The sequence below is a fragment of the Mustela nivalis genome (genome assembly GCF_964662115.1).
Source record: "Mustela nivalis genome assembly, chromosome: 1".
Lineage (NCBI taxonomy): Eukaryota > Metazoa > Chordata > Mammalia > Carnivora > Mustelidae > Mustela > Mustela nivalis.
In genome coordinates, this window is record NC_139020.1 from 8615817 (window position 1) to 8634130 (window position 18314).

Below are 18314 nucleotides of genomic sequence, written 5' to 3' on the forward strand. Positions count from 1 at the left end.
TTGATCCTTTTTCCAATTCTTTCCTTTGCTGCTGCTGATCTGAGTTCAAAGGGGCCACATTGATCCGCTCCTCAGCCACTTCCCGTCAGACCTGATGTGGGTGCTCCCTGCAAGCTCTCCCGGACTGGAAAGGAATCTGGGGTCGGGGAGCCCCACCTACACGACTCACGGTGGCCATTCCGCCAAAATGATGGGCGTTTTGGCATGTCTGTCGTTCTGAGATTTTGACCATGAGATACATCGGCAGCGCCTCCTGCACGCCCCCTAGCCCTGCGCCCCCCACCCCCAGCCCACAACCCTGGTTTACTCCCCGCAGAAAGGGAGAACGCACCCACGGCCCCCGGGTGGGGAAAGCAAAGGAGCAAAGGCAGAGGCATAAACTGCTAAGTTCTTTTACTCTGAAAAGTCCATGTGAAAAGTCAATCTATTTGGATACCAAGCTGTAGCTAAAGTGAAATCTCAGTTCTCTCCCTAAGGGAAAAAAAGGCAAGGAAATAAATATGCTTGAACAGCAACCAGGTTCCTTCTGATGGTCACGGAATCCCAGCTCTGACCCAGTTTCCCTACTTGATTCTCACTTCCTAACTTTCCAGAACGAGTCCACCTCGAGAATCAGCAAGCAAACTAGCAAACTCCCTCCGAGAAATCGACTACACAGAAGGTCAGCTCGACGGAATAAACCCTCTCAAACACCTTTCTCTTTCTCATTCCGGCGTCAGGAGGAGTCCGCCCGCGTCCTGTCTCATCTTTCACATATTTTCAAGGGAGGATTCACGGTTTCACGCTAGATAACGTGAACTGTTCCAGCTTCAGAAACTTATCAAAAAGAGGATTTAGTCTATTAAAATGTTCCCAATGCCGAGGTAAAAATGTATCTTGAATACAAGAGCAAACAGTTCTGCAGGAAAACTGGTCTCTGTGTACCTGCTGTTACACGAGTCAGTTCCCGCGTGTCCGTCAGGCTCCGCCTAATGCCGCGGGTGTCCGATGTCTCCAGTCCGGCCACCCGCGCTGTGCACACGGGGCCCCCGGACCTGGCAGGCCTCAAGCACCAGGCAGGTCTCATCAAGGGTCCAGACCCTGGGGACTTCCTTCGCGCTCACCAAGTCGAGGTCGCTTGAGGTCCGGAGGGCTGCCCTGAGGGTCTCCGGGCATCTCTGGAATGTTAACAAACAACAAGTTGACAAGTAAGTGAACGTTTGTTTAAAATGACGAGCTGATGTGGACAGAGCCCCCGGGTGGCGCAGTCGGTCAAGCGTCTGACTCGTGGTTTCAGTTCAGGCTGCGAGCCCAGGGCCCTGAGCTCGAGCCCCGCATTCAGGGCGGGGTCTGCTTTAGGGTCCCTCTCCCTCTGCCCCTCCCCACACACTTGCTCGCGCTCTCTCTCAAATAACTAAATCTTAGGGGGAAAAAAAGTGATGTTTACAAAATAAATTTTGTGCCCGGACAAGAACTGAACTGCCTGGCAAGGGCCTATATGGATATAAGAGAAGGATCCAGTGGTTCTCAGTGGGAGGCAACCTCGCCTCTCAGGGAACAGCGAGCAGTGTCTGGTGACCTTTACGAACGTCCCAAGTTGGTGGGGGTTGGAGGGGGCTGGGTACAGGCATCCAGGGGTGCCGCCTGCCTACAGTCAGAGGACGACCCCACACCAAAGAATTCTCCAGCCCAGCAGGTTAGCGCCCCCCAAACCCTCCATCTACTCATTTCCCGGGAGTGGCTGCGTGGGAAGGGGGGCACCCTGCTGAGTGTGACAAGGTGGCCAGGGCATCTGAACGACGGGTCTGGTAAGAGGCATCTCCGCTTTCTCAGGACTTAAACTACGTGGTTCATTTCCAAGAGAACAAAAGAAGGTATTCGATCTTTAATTATATTAAACCAGTCACAGTAACACTCACCTGACTGAATGTCCTCTGTGGAAGGGCTGGAAATGACACTGGCTGGTGCAGAATGCGGTGGAGTATCTGTCTTTAAGGGTATTAAGTTTATCCTCCTTGATTAAAAACACAGTAAAGGGACACAAGGCTCATTAGTGTCCTAGGAATCATTTGTGACAACAAACCTCAAAACTACCTGAAGGAAACATTTAAAACTTCCAGCTGACCAGATGACACAAGGCACTAAAAGCTGATGTGCCCATGTATTGAGTAACTAAGGACTGTGTTCCGTTCCTAAGTTCAATCATCACATTGACAACAGTCCAACCGTAACTGTCATCTAAAAGTCTCAGAACCTGAGGCGCCTGGGTGGCTCAGTGGGTTAAGCCTCTGCCTTTGGCTCAGGTCAAGGTCTCAGGGTCCTGGGATCAAGCCCCGCATCGGGCTCTCTGCTCACCAGGGAGCCTGCTTCTCCCTCTCTCTGCCTGCCTCTCTGCCTACTTGTGATCTCTGCCTGTCAAATAAATAAATAAATAAATGAAATCTTTTTAAAAAAATAAAATAAAAGTCTCAGAACCTGTGATTTTGTCCCACTCCAGTGGTATGACGAACACCCATGCACACGGCGTATGGAAGGCCAGCGGACATGGTTTCTACTAGGGAAAGTTCCAAAACTGGGCAGTGGGCTGCGGCCAAATCGGCCCGTGTGTCGCGCACCTGGCTCTGGGCAGCCCCTCACAGGTGGGAATGGGGACACGACAGAGGTCTGGAAGCAGGGGGGCGGCACTCAGGTCGGTTCTGAAGTCTCTCTGGCCACATCGGAAGCCCTTACGGGATGTCCCCATTTCGAGGCTGGGGCCTTCTGGTTTCTATTTTGTTTTTCGGCCGCCATGACAAGTTGGTCCCCCGCCAGAAGCTCTTACCGGGGTGTCGTCTTACTCCAGGCCTGCAGCGTGTTCACAGTGACCCTCCGGGACAGGGGCGCTCTCGGGTTTTGAGTGCTGGGCTGCAGGCCCTTCTTCTCCTCCGAAGGCACGGCCGGGGCTGGAGATGGTCTCGCCTGAGGCGGGGGTGTGCCGGGACTGCTGGGGTCTTGGATTCTGCCCGTGGGGGTCCCCTCGGCCAGCCTGGGTCCTGGCGAAGACCCCTGGCTTTTCGATTTCTTTGCTGTGTCGGGAGTTCTCACGCTTAGAACCGGCTTCTCTTTCAAAGGTATTCCCAGTTCATCCTTCTCAAACGTCACGAAGGAGCAGTAGCCATCCGTGGAGGAGATGGCCAGGAAGGCCCCGTCACTGGACCTTGGTTGCCCGAACAGGAGAAAAGGTTAGAAACTGTACCAAAGTCCAGGCGCCCCTCTCAAGGCTCTCTTTCATCACTAGAAAATGCAAGTTCACGGACTCACAGGCTTCGTGTGAAAGGAGAGGGTTTGTGTGCGCCTCACACCCACCCTGCCCTCCTGCCCCGCTCAACGTTCTCAGGCACTGCGACACCTCAGGACTGTCACCAGAATCACCCAAAGGAAGGTGCAGGGAACTTTCTCCACCCCCACCGAAGAAGGAAAAGAAGGAAAAAGGTTATAAAGAGCAAGCAGGCCTGGCGGAGCCGGCATGAGCAGGTGGTGGGGTAAACCAGGGAACCTGGGGGCGCAGACGACCTCAGCGGAAGGCAGAGTGACAGCACGGATAACCACGGTTCTGGGGGACAGGAGCTCGCAGGTGCAGGCTTCCTGCCAGGAGGGCCTGGCAAGTCCCCAACAACCAGGGGCCCCTCGGGGCCTCCCCTCAGTCTGAGAATTAGAGGAACCCCCAACGCATCGGAATGGCTTCATTCAGATGTTACTGTTACACTAGGAAATGATATTATAGCAAAGTAGAAATGGCTTTCCTTTTAATGTTAATTCCTTTTAAAAGGTATTGGTAGGGGCGCCTGTGTGGCTTAGCCAATTAACTAAGTTAACTAACTAAGAGTCAGTTAACTCTTGGTTTCAGCTCAGGGCATGATATCGGGGTCCTGGGATCACGCCCTGTATTGGGCTCTGTGCTCAGCTGGGAACCTGCTGGCGATTCTCTCTCTCTTTCCCGTCTGCTTGTGCATGCACACAATCTCTCCCTCAAATCTTAATTTTAAGTTTTTATTTTTAAAGATGCTATTTGAGAGAGAGACAGAGCAAGCAGGGGGAGCAGCAGAGGGAGAGGGAGAAGCAGACTCCCCACTGAGCCAGGAATGGGGACTCAATCCCAGAACCCCGAGATCATGACCTGAGCCAAAGGCTGATACTTAACTATCTGAGCCACCCCAGGTGCCCTTCAAATAAATAAAATCTTAAAAAGAAGAAATTGGTAAATATGGGCCCAAAAAGCCAGCTCTAGTGCTGAAATGCTCCCGACCCCAGGGTCCACTCCAGGGCACCACACTGCACACCCCCTCCCCGCCGGCCACTCACCAGGACACGTCACTCAGGGTGTGATAATGTATGTTAGACACGTAGCCGAATGGGAAGGGCTGCTGGGTGTCGTACAGGAGCACTGAGTCCTCCGAAGCCACAGCGAACACCAAGCGGTAAGGCAGGCGCACCAGCTCCACGCCCGGCTCCTGCGAGGGTCCGTCTGCTGGGGGTGGGGGGTTGGGGACAAAGGACAGGAAACAAGGAGCAAATGCAAATGCATTCCTCCAAAGCCCTCTCTCCAGGGACATTAACAGCGCCATTTCACTGAAGCCCGGGTCTGAAGAGAACCACACAGGAACCGGCGAGGACACCGTGTCCTGACCCGAGAGTCGGGGGCCCCAAAGGAGGTTCAAAAGGCCAGGACCAGATGTGGGAATGAAACAGGGCAGGCTGAGGGCCCGCTTTTGGAGAAGGAAAAATAAGGGTCACCAAGAAACATTCTGTGAATGGTCCTTCAGTTGGTTACACGCATTCACATCAAGAATTGAAGAGTTAAAAACAGCCGCTTCTGGCCGGGGGGAACAGGGACCTGATTTACCCCCCAACCTGGAGCAACCAACACCAGGCAGATTATACCACATGACCGCCTTCCAGACCTCAACCGCCAGGCACTGAAGGACACTGACCCCTGAGGGACGGGAAGTGAAGAGGAAGGCCTCCATCTGCCTCAGTTTACCACCTGGAGCTGCTGGTCCCAGAAAAGGTAGAGAGAAGCAGCCCACAGCAGCCAGCCTGAGCTGACAGGTGGGAGCTGGGAGCGGGAGACCTGGGCGGCCGGAGCTCGAAGGGGCCTTCTCGGTCTCCAGCCAAGCGCGGATGGGCGTGAGCATCTGAGGAAACCACCCCAGGACCGAGCAAGAACCACAGGAAAGCCATTGCCGGAGCCCCCTCCAGCCAGGGTGGAAAACCTAGCTCATGGGGCTCGGGTGAGCACACGTCAGGCCAGTCGTGGGGCAATTAGCTGTAGACCAAAGGCCACTGGGGTCTGGTCTAACGAAGAGAAGTAACTCAATGTTTCCAAGTAACTTCACCGCATCCCAGAATAAAGCTCAAGAATATTTGTAAAAATACATCCGGCATCCACGAAGGTACAGTTCACGATGTCTGGCGTCTAATAGAGAATTACCAGGCCCGCAAAGAAGAAAATATATGACCCATAACGAAGGGGGAAATCAAGGCCGATCCTCTGTACGCAAAGACACTGAGAGTCACTAGAGTCACTACGGACACCGTATTCTGCGTGTTCGAGAAGCAAGAGGAAAGATGGAGCACGCTAAGTGGAGACGTGGGGTTTGTGACACAGAAAACAGTGACGCCGAGAGGGAGAAAAACAGGCAGCCTGACCCCCAGGCAGTCTGACCTAACACATGTGTAGATGGACCCAGTGGAGAGGACAGGGCAGGACAGAAAAACGTGGTTGAAATTCCTCAAACTTGGTGAAAACTATAAACCCAAAGATCTAAGAGCTCAAGGAACCCCCAGCATGAGAAACCTGCAGATAACCCCACCAAGGCCCATTGTGATCTGACTGGTTAAAGCCACGAACAAGATTTCTATGTGTACATGGAGGGGAAAAAAACTTAAAAAAAAAAAACACAAAAATCCAGTTCAAACATAATTTCACTGCATAGGAAATGGATGAATGACATTCGACTGCTTCAGCAGAAAAATACGAGTACTCTTCTTCCTTTAATGTTTAAGTGAAGAAAGTGTATTTGGGACGATGCAAAAAACAGACACACATTCTGAGAACACTGGGCTTTGCTCCAGTCCTCCCAGTAACCAGACTGAATCAAACCCACGTACGTTTCCCCACAAGATAAAGCCAAATAAATCACAGGGCACCTGCGTGGCTCAGTCGTTAAGCGTCTGCCTTCAGCTCAGGTCATGATCCCAGGGTCCTGGGATCGAGCCCCGCATTGGGCTCCCTGTTCAACGGGAAGCCTGCTTCTCCCTCTCCCACTCCCGCTGCTTGTGTTCCCTCCTCGCTGTCAAATAAATAAATAAAATCTTTAAGAAAAAAAAAATCACGACCCGTAACACTACCGCTGTGCCTCTAGCATACCTTGTTCCGCCACGGGCCTCAGCTCAAAGTAGACGGGACAGCAGCGGACAGCAAGCGTCGCTTTGCCAGGACACGGAAGATGCGCGATAGGCCTGGAAAGTGGGTCATGACCTTTTTAGAAAGGGCACCGTTACTCGCCAAGAGCAAAAAGAAAGGGTCAACAGGTCAACAATATCTTCAACTACATACCTTTTAAGATTTTTCCTGGAGAAAACATAAGTCGTATTTGTTACGTTTTCGCCGGACTCCACACATCCAGCTGGGGAAGCAGGGAGGGAGAAGAGGCGAGGTTTTATAAGACCGAAGCACAGAACTCGGGAGCATCCATCCCTGGCTTGTGAAATATTTGCCCCAGCTAAGCTGTCTGCCCCGGACAATGCTTCTGTGACTGAGGACAAATACGAACAGTCCCAGTCTGGGCTCGGCGCTTACTCCAGGCTCTACCCGCCTGTCCCCTTCCGCGAGCGGCCCACCCAGCCAGGGCGGCTTCAGGCCTGGGCAGGAAGAGCAGAGCAGGGGCCCCTGGCTATGAAGATGTCCGGCAGGGAGACCGGCCACTTCCTCCCGGAGAAGCGCTCTCTCGAGATCCCCCCAGCTCTGTCCCCGGGTTTGAGCCTGGCGGCCTGTGTCTGCTCTGCTCCTTCCCACCTGCCGGGGGGGGCCAGGAGGCAGCGGGGGGACCCAGGCCTCTGCTACAGCCTCGGCCCCTGCAGCAGCTGACCTTGCTCTGGGGACAGCCCACGCCGGAGCTCTTCCACACGCACCCCAGGATGTCCTTAAGACAAGGCCAGCCCCAGGCAGCGAGGACCGCTGACCACAGCTGCCCTTGGACACCTCTTTCTTGATACCCCACACAAGACCTCTCGCCTGCGACCACTCCATCCCCACGGTGCGGGCAGAGGCCCTGCCGGCGCTGGTCCCGCCCTCCCCGCCCAGCCCATCCGAACCAGCCGTGGAGCTTTGCCGCCTTCCCTCCACGCTCGCGCAACCACGACCACCAGTTACGACTCAACTGTCTTTCTCGTCCCCGCTGGGGTTTTCAGCGCAGCTCACAGAATCGGGGTCTTGTCTCCTCCTAACCTGCCGCTGCTCTGCTCCGCCGACCACTCGCCAGCACTAACCCGGGGTCAGGCACCTTTTTACTAGCTGCCCGACATTCACCACCGTAGCTCATTCACCCGTCTCGTTAATCAGGACAGTTGGTCCAGAGATAGAAACAATAGACACGGTCGAAAATAGACTCTGTCCTACTAGGTTTCAGTTCTTACAGACTGAGGCTAAGACGACGGGCAGACGGGCTGACGAGGACACGCATGTGACAGTGACCAGACTGTTTCCTGAAAGGGCTGTGACCATTCACAGTCCCACCAGCCATACCCACGTTCTGCTTGCCCATTAGCAGCAGGTATTTTCACTTTTTTCTAGTGTGAAAATAATAAAGAGATACCTAGCTGTGTGTCACTTTAATTTCTGTTTTTCTGTCACTGAGCGTCTGAACATTATCCCGTGTATGCTGAATGCATAAATCTGCCTTTTTGTAGCTTTCACTCATTTTCTTTCTTTTGGGTTTTTCTTTTTTCTCAATTTGAAAGAGCCACTGTATGTGATGTACATAAGCTCTTTCCTGACTGTAAACAGAATTTTCCAGTTCTGTTATTTGTCGACTGATTTGCTTACAGGGTCTTTGCTGTACAAAGGTTGCCCAGTCCAAGTGCCATCAAAACCGTCCCGATTCCTAGGATGTTCTCCTACATGTTCACCTTTTATTTTATTTCTTTTAAGATTTTATTTAATTGACAGAGAGAGACACAGGGAGAGGGAACACAAGCAGGGGGAGTGGGAGAGGGAGAAGCAGGCTTCCCGCTGAGCAGGGAGCCCGATGCGGGACTTCACTCAGGCAAACACCTGCTCAAGTACTATTATTTTTCATACTTCTAAAACTGTTCTTGGGGCACCTGTGGCTCAGTCGGTTAAGTGTCCGACTCTTGACTTTGGTTCAGGTGATGATCTCAGGATCACGACATTGAGCCTGTGACAGGCTCCATACTCAAGGCAGAGTCTGCTTGGGATTCTCTCTCTCCCTCTGCCCTTTCCCCCACTCATGCTCTCTCTAAATAGCTAAATAAAATCTTTAAAAACAAACCAAAAAAAAGCTTGTGAAACCCACCTGGTGTGAGGAGCAGAGATCCATCAGGAGTAAAACTCAGTCGACGAAAGAATGACTTCATGCTGTCATCATGAAACATCCGGTAACTTCTCGCCTGTGGCACACAAGTTGAAACACTAATCCAAGTCTTACATTCACAAAAAAGGCTTATCAGGTGGTTTTTCTTTTTCTTAATTTTATATAGTATCATTTATTAGTCACATAATAAAGGATGAAATATATTACAAATCAAATAACCACTCAAGACTACAGGAGTAGGGGCCCCTGGGTGGCTCAGTCAGTTAAGTGTCCAACTTTTGATTTTGGCTCAAATCATGATCTCAGGGGTCGGGGATCGAGCCCCATCATCAGGCTCCGCAGTGAGCAGCAAGTCTGTTTGAGATTCTCTCCCTCTGCCCCCACCCCCACTCTCTCTCTCTCTAAAATAAATAAATCTTAAAAAAATAAAAAAACAAACTGCAAGGGTCTCGTGAACACTAACCACGCATTTGCATTAAGGAATGCTGTGTGTGTCGGGGCGCCTGGATGGCTCAGCCGGTTAAGTATCTGCCTTCAGCTCAGGTCACGATCTCAGAGTCCTGGGATCGAATCCTGCGTGGGGCTCTCTGTTCAGCAGGGAGCCTGCTTCCCCCCTCTGTCTGCCCCTACCCCCTCAAATAAATAAAATCTTAAAAAATAAAGGAAATCTGTGTGTGTACATGGGTCTACATGTGTGTATATGAGCGTGCGTGCATGCGCACGCGCATGCGTGCAGCTCTACAGTTGTTGTTTTAAAAGCCTCTCTGAGAACACAGCACACGGTCAGCAGTGGTTTGGAGAATGAGACGGGGGAGGGAGGAATGCAAGACGACAACCAGGGGCCCTCTGTTCTCTGTGTGTGCCCACTCAGAATTTCCAACTTAATGAACACTTCGTATGGAGACAATCGCCAGCCGCTACACTGGTAACCTATCTTTCCGAATGTGTCTCGAACACCTGTGGGTCGGTTTTCGCTCGGACTCACTGACACTTGATAAACACTAAGCGTTTGGGTCTCCAGGACCCAAAGACCCAGCATGTCCCTCCTCACTGTAGGGGAGCTCTGCTGTGTCACCAGTCATGGCCCATCCGGCCTTGGTCGGCCGCCTGAGGACAGGATTCATACCACGTCCCTGTTTTGTTCCAGTGACCAACCTCCTCCCTTTTGCCTGAAGTGCCTGCGTCGGTAGTCTTATTCCTCCAGGACCACTGGCTCACAGGACCACTGTCCCCCAGCAACACTGGACCACTGTCTCCCAGCAACACTCTCTCCATACCGGCCAGGACGGCATATGGCGCCCCCTACCGGACAGACACTTGACACCCCTGCCTTCCTGCTGCATAGTGCATAGTGCAGGGTCCCCCTAGGTCAAGAGTTCTTGACCCTCACTACACCTCAGAGTCCCATAGGGGCCCTGCCAACCTCAAGCCAAGCGAATCACATCTGGGGGAAGGGGACGGGCACCCATTATTTCTTAATGCTTCCAGATGACTCCACACTGAGCCAGGGTTGAACACCTCTGTCGATCATCAGCAGCTCTCCCCCGGCCCCCGGATGTCCCCAGTTCCATGCAGTCCAGCCCAGTGGCCTAACTGTGCCTTGACCAGATCCGAGAAAGTACAAGGCAGTTCAAGCGTCGGGGGCCCGAGACCAGTGGTTTAGCCGTAAAACGCGGAGTTGCTCGGGACCCCCCACCTCAACTGAAGCCCCGCTCAGGTAGGACGAACAGATTGTACCTCGCCTTCCGCCCCTATTCCAGACAGCATTTTTGAGACATTAAAAGCCACACGTTTCTTCTGGGTGCTGTATACCCTCAGGATCCTGAAGAAAGAAGAAGATTCTGACTGATCTCTTCTAGCGAAGGACGTGTTTGGCATAGAAGCGATCCAGTGTCAAAACTGAAGGCCAGTTAAACAACGTCAGTCTGCAAGACCACTTACAGCACCAGTCACACTGTTCCACATTAACTCACTGTGGCGGAAGCGAACCCCCTGAGGCCGGTCATGAATGCAGTAGGAACTAGGTCATAACTTTTTTTATCGAATGTTTCAACGTGGTCAAGTAAGACGTACTTTAGGCCTGGCCCCTTCAGGCTCCGGACACTCGGCCCAGTAGCGATTTGTGGGACTACAGTGACATTTGTTTCAAACGGTCTTGCCCTCAGGGATTTGCACGAGTGAGGGAAACACCAGCATATAAATTTGGTTGTTGCTAATCCATATTATTCCCATAATGAATAAAACACCAAGATCAGAAAATAAATGCGCATACAATATCAAAGTGTTTCCTTTTCCTGGCCTCTCCTAACTCTTCCACATTGCTGGGCCATCTGGAATCAAAGGTGTTATGATTAAAAGTAGTTGGGTACCTGTACCCCTGGGGCTAATAATAGACTATATGTTAATTAAAAAATAGAAAATAAATAAAACAAATAAAAGTAGTTGGATAAAAACTCAAAAGGGCTATCTTGACCAAGGAGTAATATATCCAGCACCTCGGATGTTCTTTGGTCCAAGAACACAACTAAATGCAGGACACCAGTAAACATAGCAACAAAACCTCCTTTCAAAAAAGACAAAATATTCTATGTTTCCATTAATTTAAGTGGAGTCATTAAAATCACTGCAGTAAACTATAATCAGAAAATGAAACAGGGGTGTCTGGCTGGCTCAGTCGGTGGAGCACATGACTTGATCTTGGGGACTGTGAGTTTGAGACCTGTGGTGGGTGTAGAGATTACTTAAAGAGAAAATCTTAAAAAAAGAAAAGAAGAAACGTTGCACCCCATCATTAGGTACCCCTTCTTGCATATCATATTTACATAAAACACTTTTTCTTTAAAAGTTGCCCATGAAATTCATATGTAATTCAAAGCTCTCTATGCATTCATTCACCCATTCGATAAAGAGTTACTAAGCACTATCTATAAGGCACTGACCCTAATTAGTTTCCAATGTCTGGTTATGGTTTAAGAATAACATTAAAACCAAATACTTTATAAGAAATCAAGAACATGGATGGATGAAGCAAACCTTGACTCTGCCTTATTATTGAGTAAGTGGGGATGAAAACACTGCGGAAAATTTAAGTCAACAAAGAAGACAACTTGCCAAACATGAACGTACCTGTCACAGCTCAGGGTAGCAACATACTGACCCAAGGGGTCCCAGGTTACCCCTTGGACGTAACTTTTATGTTCATTAAAGATGGAGATCTTTTGTCCTGCATAAAGGCACACAACAGCATTACGGAAACGTACTCGCGCACAAGCGGAGTCAACTACAGTTTAAGCACAACGCCCTTCATCCCACTCCATCATCCCACGGGTGGTTCCGGACGACCTCCGCCCCCCGCGCTGTGTCGCCTCTGGGGAGACAAAGAGGACCTCACACGGCCCACACTCCCAAGGAGCCCGCAGCGTTGGGGGAGAGACACACCCACTGACGGGCCGCATGGGACACAGAGGGACAGCAGCCGGGGCAGCAGCAAGGGTCAAGAAGGGGACAAGCCAAGTTCAGCTGTCCGGGTCGGGCACGACAAGGGGGCGGCTCCTGAAGGAGCAGCTACTGTGAGCAGATCCACGGCGGGAGGGGAGGGCCGCTTAGGCACATGGAGCTATTAATAAGTAAGGGAGAATGCTACAGGGTCATGTGCCTGGCCAAGATGGCAACACAGGGAGGACAGGAGGTATGTGACTGCAACCCTTGCGGGCAAGGAAAGAAAAGGTTCTGCGAATTCAAGATGCGGCCGAGAGAACGCTCAGCTGGGAAGTAACGTGCACGATAAAGACGAAACCGAGGTTCACAGAGAACACTGGCTGTACCCTGGTTAGGAGGGGACAGCAGGCCGGAGGCGAGGGCCCGAGCAAAAAGCAGGGATGGGAAAGGGACTCTGTGGAAAGATTAAACCAGCAGAGCGCAGGGGCTACCCGGATAAAAGGAGGAGGAAGGCACAAACCCTGGCCATTCAAAGCAAAAACAAAAACATGTCCAAGGTCATTACAAGTGGCTTCAGGGGGTTGCTGGGCGGACTGTCCACACAGAGCTGAAATTATCCTCATCAATGGCCTGGTGAGAAGAGAAGACGACGGGGACACTGGCCATCCATGTGGCCGAGGTCGGGGACTGAGTAGGAACATGACAGAGGTGGGGCAAGACAGAGGGGTCTGTCTGGCAGGCAGGGTCTCCAACAGACAGAGGCCCAGGGGGCGCCTTCTCCAGCCTGACTCCCTCCCAGTGCTCGCGGCTGTGGGAGCACCAGCCGGGAGCACAGTACGAGGCAGCAAGGAAACATCAAGTTTGAGTAACCGTCTGCCGAAGGCAAAAACGGTCATGTGTTAGGCACTAACTGGCTTCTGGCAACTCACTTTTGGCCAATTTTGTAACTTCTCACACGTCTACCACCTCCCCAACTAGAGAACAGGTTCCATAAATGAGCGAGGTGTCCTCGGCCGTCCTCGCTCTCAGACAGACACCTGGTCCTACCCTTCCCAACATGGCGCCTTCAGTGCCCATCGATGGCGACGACGGGCTACACTGCCCAAGACCCTGAGTTCCACGTAGGTGAGCCCTGCCCCCAACATGTCCAAAACCCCACGCGTGTGGGACAGACCTCGCTCTGGCACCACAGCCAGGCCTCCTACACTTGGACAGGGACTCTGAAACTAAGTTGGGTCCATGACACAGGCACCCATCCTGCTGAGCCAGCCACCCATTTTAGTTCACTCAGAAACTCTACTCATGCCTTTAAGATCAAGCAGGTTATGGGCGCCAGGGTGGCTCAGTCGGTTAAGCGTCTGCCTTGGGCTCAGATCTCGATCCTGGCGTCCTGGGATCGAACCCTACACTGGACTCACAGCTCAGCAGGGAGTCTGCTTCTCTGTCTGCCTCTGCCCCCATGCCTTCTCTCTCTCAAATAAAATCTTTTAAAAATAATAATAATAAAAACAGATAAAGCAGATTAGACCTTTTAGCCACTTACAAGATTCCTCCCCCTGACAATAACAGAAACGCATCCGCTACCTTTACCGACGTCCCATATGATGGCCGTGTTATCCACAGAGGCAGAAGCCATCAAATTCCCGTCGGCTGCCCAGCAGATATCGTACACATCTTCTAAGTGGCCCCTGGAGTCCAAAGAGGAAAAGGAAGGGAAAAGGCAAATCTCAATGAGAGAAAGACCATCAAAAACTTACAGGCACACTCACAGACCATGCATTAGGATTTTAGAAATCTCCACTGGAACTAGATCAGCTGCAGCTAGGGTCTGCTATCTTCAGGGGTAGTTACAGCTTTGTAACTGGTTCAGTCTGACTAATGAATATTTTAGAGCAGAAATAAAGCCCATGTGGGGGGGGAGGCTGAGTGACCCAGTCAGTGAAGCGTCCAACTCTTGGTTTGGGCTTAGGTCACGATCTCAGGGTTGTGAGATGGGGCTCCGCGCTGGCTCCACAGCCGTTGTGGAGCCTGCTTGAAATTCGCTCTTCCTCTGCCCTCTCCCTGCCAACCCTCTTGTAAGAAAGAAAGAAAGATCCATTTTAATCATCTTTCTAAGTCAAAATGCTGGGCACCTGACGGCTCAGTCAAGCATGAAACTCTTGATCTCAGAGTTGTGAGTTCAAGCCCCACGATGGGCACAGAGCCCACTTAAGAAAAAAAAAATTTTTAATTAAAAAAAAAAAATGCATGTGAGCTAAATGCATTCGGAGCAGTTGGGTAAACCACTCCGGTGGGCGCCCCCGCACCCCGGTTACCGGAGGGTTTTCACGACAGTCCAGTTCTCCTTATTCAGCTGAGCCTCATCCTCGTCCTGAAAGGCAAGCTGCTCCGGCTCCTTGTTGTCGTTCACCTTCCACAGCAGAATGACAGCATCTGTGCAGCGAGCGATTCACGTAAGACAAGCCACGCTTCAGGCATGCTCCTTCAGTGCGGGGCTTTCAGGACATTAAACCCTATTTATGTTGTTCAATAGCTACTACAGTCACCGCGAGCGCCTTCTAAGACTCTGGATAGGAAAAACAGGTTTGCCTTCTGATCTAAAACTCCAAAAATCAAACTCCTACCAGGTCAGAGCTATCCAACGTCATGTGCAACATAAGGGTCCCCAGGCCAGGAAAACACTGCAAAGCAGCCGACTAGGTTAACAAATCCTAAGGCACTGCCTAGGAATGGCCGAATAAGGAAAAACAAAGAACCACCAAGCGAGGATCGGCAAATTGCTCCCAGCTGCGTAAGCTTCAGCGGACTTAGCATCCTGACTCCTTAGTTCCCTCACCTGCAAAATGGGGTAACAGCATACCTACCTCCTAGGGCTGTCTCGGGGATTAAATGAGTTAATACGCAAATAACACTTAGAACACAATGCCTAGCCCGCGGGGACAAGTGGACACATTAGCTACTCATACAGACACATCAGATACCTCAGCGCGAGGTCATCCATTGTCTGGGTGCTCTGACTCCCTGAGCTCTGCCCCCAACTCACCGCACAAATCTGAGCACCACTCTTTCCCTCTGAGTGCCAGTCACTGAGCCGGCAGTATGGGCACAAGTGAGGAATTCTGGGAGCCGGAGGGCGAGATCGGCCTTGACATTGGCAGGTGGACACTCTCTACTGCCAACAGCAGGCTTCTGGGCCTCCGAGGCGAAAGGACTGGGCAAAACAAGGGCTGCCCTGTGCAACCTCTCAGCAGACAGCCTGCCGGCCTCCCCCGGGGGCGCTCCCTACTTTCCACCTTTCCCTCTGCGCACACACGCCCTGGACATCATGGCACTGAACTTCACCCGATCTCTTTGCTCCTTCGGCAAATAAAACCTACAATGTGTTTTATATTTCCTAGTAACTCCTAGACTCTTCTGGTGTCAAAGCATGGTAAAGAGATTTACTTTTTTTGTAGCAGTTTTACGCTATTTAAGTACAAGCAGAAAATAGGAATCAATCTGCTTTCACCAAGCAAACATCATTTAGAGGGCCATTCAGACACTACTCCCCCAAGTGAATTAATTAATTATAAGCGACGTGGGAGAGAATGTGATCACTTGGATACTAAACCAGCAATCAAACAAGGCCGGGACAGCTGCACTGGAACGCGGTAAAAGGGTAAGCGCCTTCCTACTCGTCTCTACCAATGGAAAAGGGTGAGGGGGTGTCGCTGGGGGGAGGGGTGCATTTACAACCAATTCTTCTCAGGTTAAGCTTGCTATCCCCCATCCCCTCATGCTCCTCAGAAGGTTTTATATAAACTATCTAAATGACAGATTGAGAGGTCAAGTGACCTCTAAAATAGAAAAGCATCCCTAGCTCAGAGCTCACAAACATGATACACAAAGGTTATCTGGTTTCTAAGGAATTTTGAAGGATAATACTCATACTCACCGTCTCCTCCTGATGCTAAAATTTCCCCATTTGGAGAAAACCGCACGACATTGACCGCTTTGGTATGGCGAGTGAGGTTGGACAAAAATTCAACAATGGCCTTTCCATCGGGTCCTTTCGCCACCTTCCAGATCTGACAGTAACCAACACATTTGTTCAGGGAAACATACAAACGAGCACCTACCATACTGTGCTTCCTAAACACAAGACTAGGCTAATTATCAGGAAGAAAATGGTTTTTCTCTTGATACATCCAATGAACTTCTTTCTGAAACCAACTAACAGTCCCATTGCCTAAGGCCCTCCCTCCTACCTCTTTCTAGGGCAAACTGCTCCCCAACAGAAACTGGCTTATTTTAAAATAAGGAGCATGGAGCCGATCAAAGTAGGAAACATTCCCCAGGAGCAAAGCTTTCTTTTACTTTTCTGGTTCAGTCAAGGCCCTGAGAAGCTCTGTCTCGGGGCTAGATGACCCAACAGTCTGAGTGTGCGGACACTGGTCTTCCAGGAAAGACTGGAGAAGGCGGCCCCCGCAGCCCGTCTCTGCGCCCCCGCCCGGTTTACCCTGACCGCGGTGTCCACGCCCGCCGACGCCAGTCTGTGGATCCTGCCCGCCGCGCCGGGCTGGAAGTCCAGGCTGTACACCGGCTCCTTGTTGTGCCAGGCTATTTCGCAAGTAATGACTTTCATCCTCCTGAGTCTTGAAGGAGCAAAACAAATTCCTCCGGCGCCGCTCTTTTCCCAAAGACAGAGGAAAGCTGAAAATCGTTGGTAATGAACTGAGTATCAGAGCAGGCAAGGTGTCCTGAACGCTCATCAGGAGCCAGGAGTCCTGCTCCTGAAAGATGCACGCTGTACCGGGAAAGGATGTCCATGCTGACCTCTCTCGAAACACCCTGCAAGTGCCCCTAAAATGCTTCCCTGAGCCGAGGCCGCTGGGCTTCTTTCACGGCTGTGTCCGGAAAAGCAAAATGGAACACCCGGGCAGAGGAAATCAAGGGGCCGGGCCCCGCTGCGCGACCGCCCCCGCTTAGTGGGGATTGGGGGGCGCTCCCGGAGAGCCGGGGGCCGGGGTAGCTCGGGCGAGCGGCTGTCCCGGGGCCAGGGGCCGCCGGGGGGAGGCCGCCTGGGGGAGGGGACCTATTGGGGAAAGGGGGCCGCGCGGGAGGGGGGATAACCACCTCCCAGAGGCGGGGCCACCAGGAGGACGGGGTCGCCCGAAGGAGTGAACCATGGCCAGGGGGCCAGAGGGGACCCGCCCCCGTTCCCAGGCCGCAAGGGACGGGGCGCTCGGCCGGGAAGCCGAAACCAGGCCCGGCCGGGAGGAGGCCGCACGGGGTCGGCGCGGGGACCGGCCGCCCGAATGCACGCCATTCCGGGGCTATGCCGGGACCCCGCGGCCCGCCCTCAGCGAGATCCTTGCGCCTCCGTCCCGCCCTGCAGGGAGACAGTGGGGACGCGGGAGCCAGCGCCGGGGAAGCAGTACCTGCAGGAACACGGTCAGTCCACCGCTCCGCCGGCTCCCGCCACCGCTTGCGCTTCTTCCCGCGCGCCGCAGGCCCCGCCTCCCGAGGGGCGGGACTGCCCGCGACGCCCCGCCTCATTGCGGGTGGGACTCTGTTCGTCCGCCTTCGTGTGGGCGGGATTTGCGTGGCGCTCCGCCCCTCCTCCGGGCGGAGGGGTCCAGAGGTGCTGAGTCCTCGAAATCCCCGGCTGTTCCCGCCAGTTCACTAATGACGTGCGCGACCCACGCCTCGGTGGAAGAATAGATGAGTTCATCGTCTCATTCAATTCTTTCTTCCCTTCTTAACTCTTGTAGCAAACATTGCTTGAGCATCTCCTAGGTGCTGGACCCTATGCTGGCGCTGGACGAGCAGTGGAGAGAGAAACTCCCACTGACTGGCCCTCAGGGAGCTGACAGTCCAGTAAGAGGAAAAGAGGGGTCTGGTTGACAGGTGGGGAGGCTGTAACTCCGAGGGCCACCCGAAGGCACCCCGTCTGTCACTGGTCTTTTTCACAGCGAGTGTTTGAGAGCTGTAACCTGCATCTGGCCTCCTCTCCGGTCTCTGGAGCTTCAAGCATTAGTGAAACAAAAACTCTTCTCCAACCATTGTAGTCATGTATGCAAATAATTATTTTAAAAAGGACTGTGAAAAAAAAATGTGTAAGGAACAATGTGCTCTTACAGTTCTGAGGCCGTGATTATTTTGGATTTGAAGGCTCAAAGGAAGATTGAAGAGAAGAGGGCATTTAACACGGGCTTCAGATGAAATGAAATCTTGCCATTTGCAACAATGTGGATGGAACTAGAGGGTATTATGCTGAGAGAAGTAAGTCAAGGAAAGACAATTATCGTATGATTTCTCTGA

At 52.2% G+C, this 18314-nt stretch overlaps 1 protein-coding gene across 2 annotated transcripts; it reads right to left on the reverse strand.

The window, feature by feature from the left end:
• Positions 1-376: 376 nt before the first annotated feature.
• On the reverse strand, positions 377-18027 carry CHAF1B (chromatin assembly factor 1 subunit B). Of its 2 annotated transcripts, none has more exons than XM_082746148.1 (14): positions 17432-18027; positions 16510-16703; positions 15946-16078; positions 14327-14444; positions 13596-13699; positions 11700-11796; positions 10311-10395; positions 8556-8649; positions 6578-6647; positions 6389-6480; positions 4321-4486; positions 2801-3175; positions 1899-1993; positions 377-1157 (listed from the first exon to the last, which is right to left on the reverse strand). In XM_082746148.1, exons 1-14 carry the CDS (start codon positions 17547-17549, stop codon positions 1066-1068), a joined length of 1833 nt encoding a protein of 610 aa, XP_082602274.1. In that variant the 5' UTR covers positions 17550-18027; the 3' UTR covers positions 377-1065. The 2 variants fall into 2 exon arrangements, with proteins under 2 accessions (XP_082602274.1, XP_082602275.1); XM_082746149.1 differs by having other exon boundaries at positions 4321-4483; positions 17432-18021.
• Between the last annotated feature and the right edge of the window lie 287 nt (positions 18028-18314).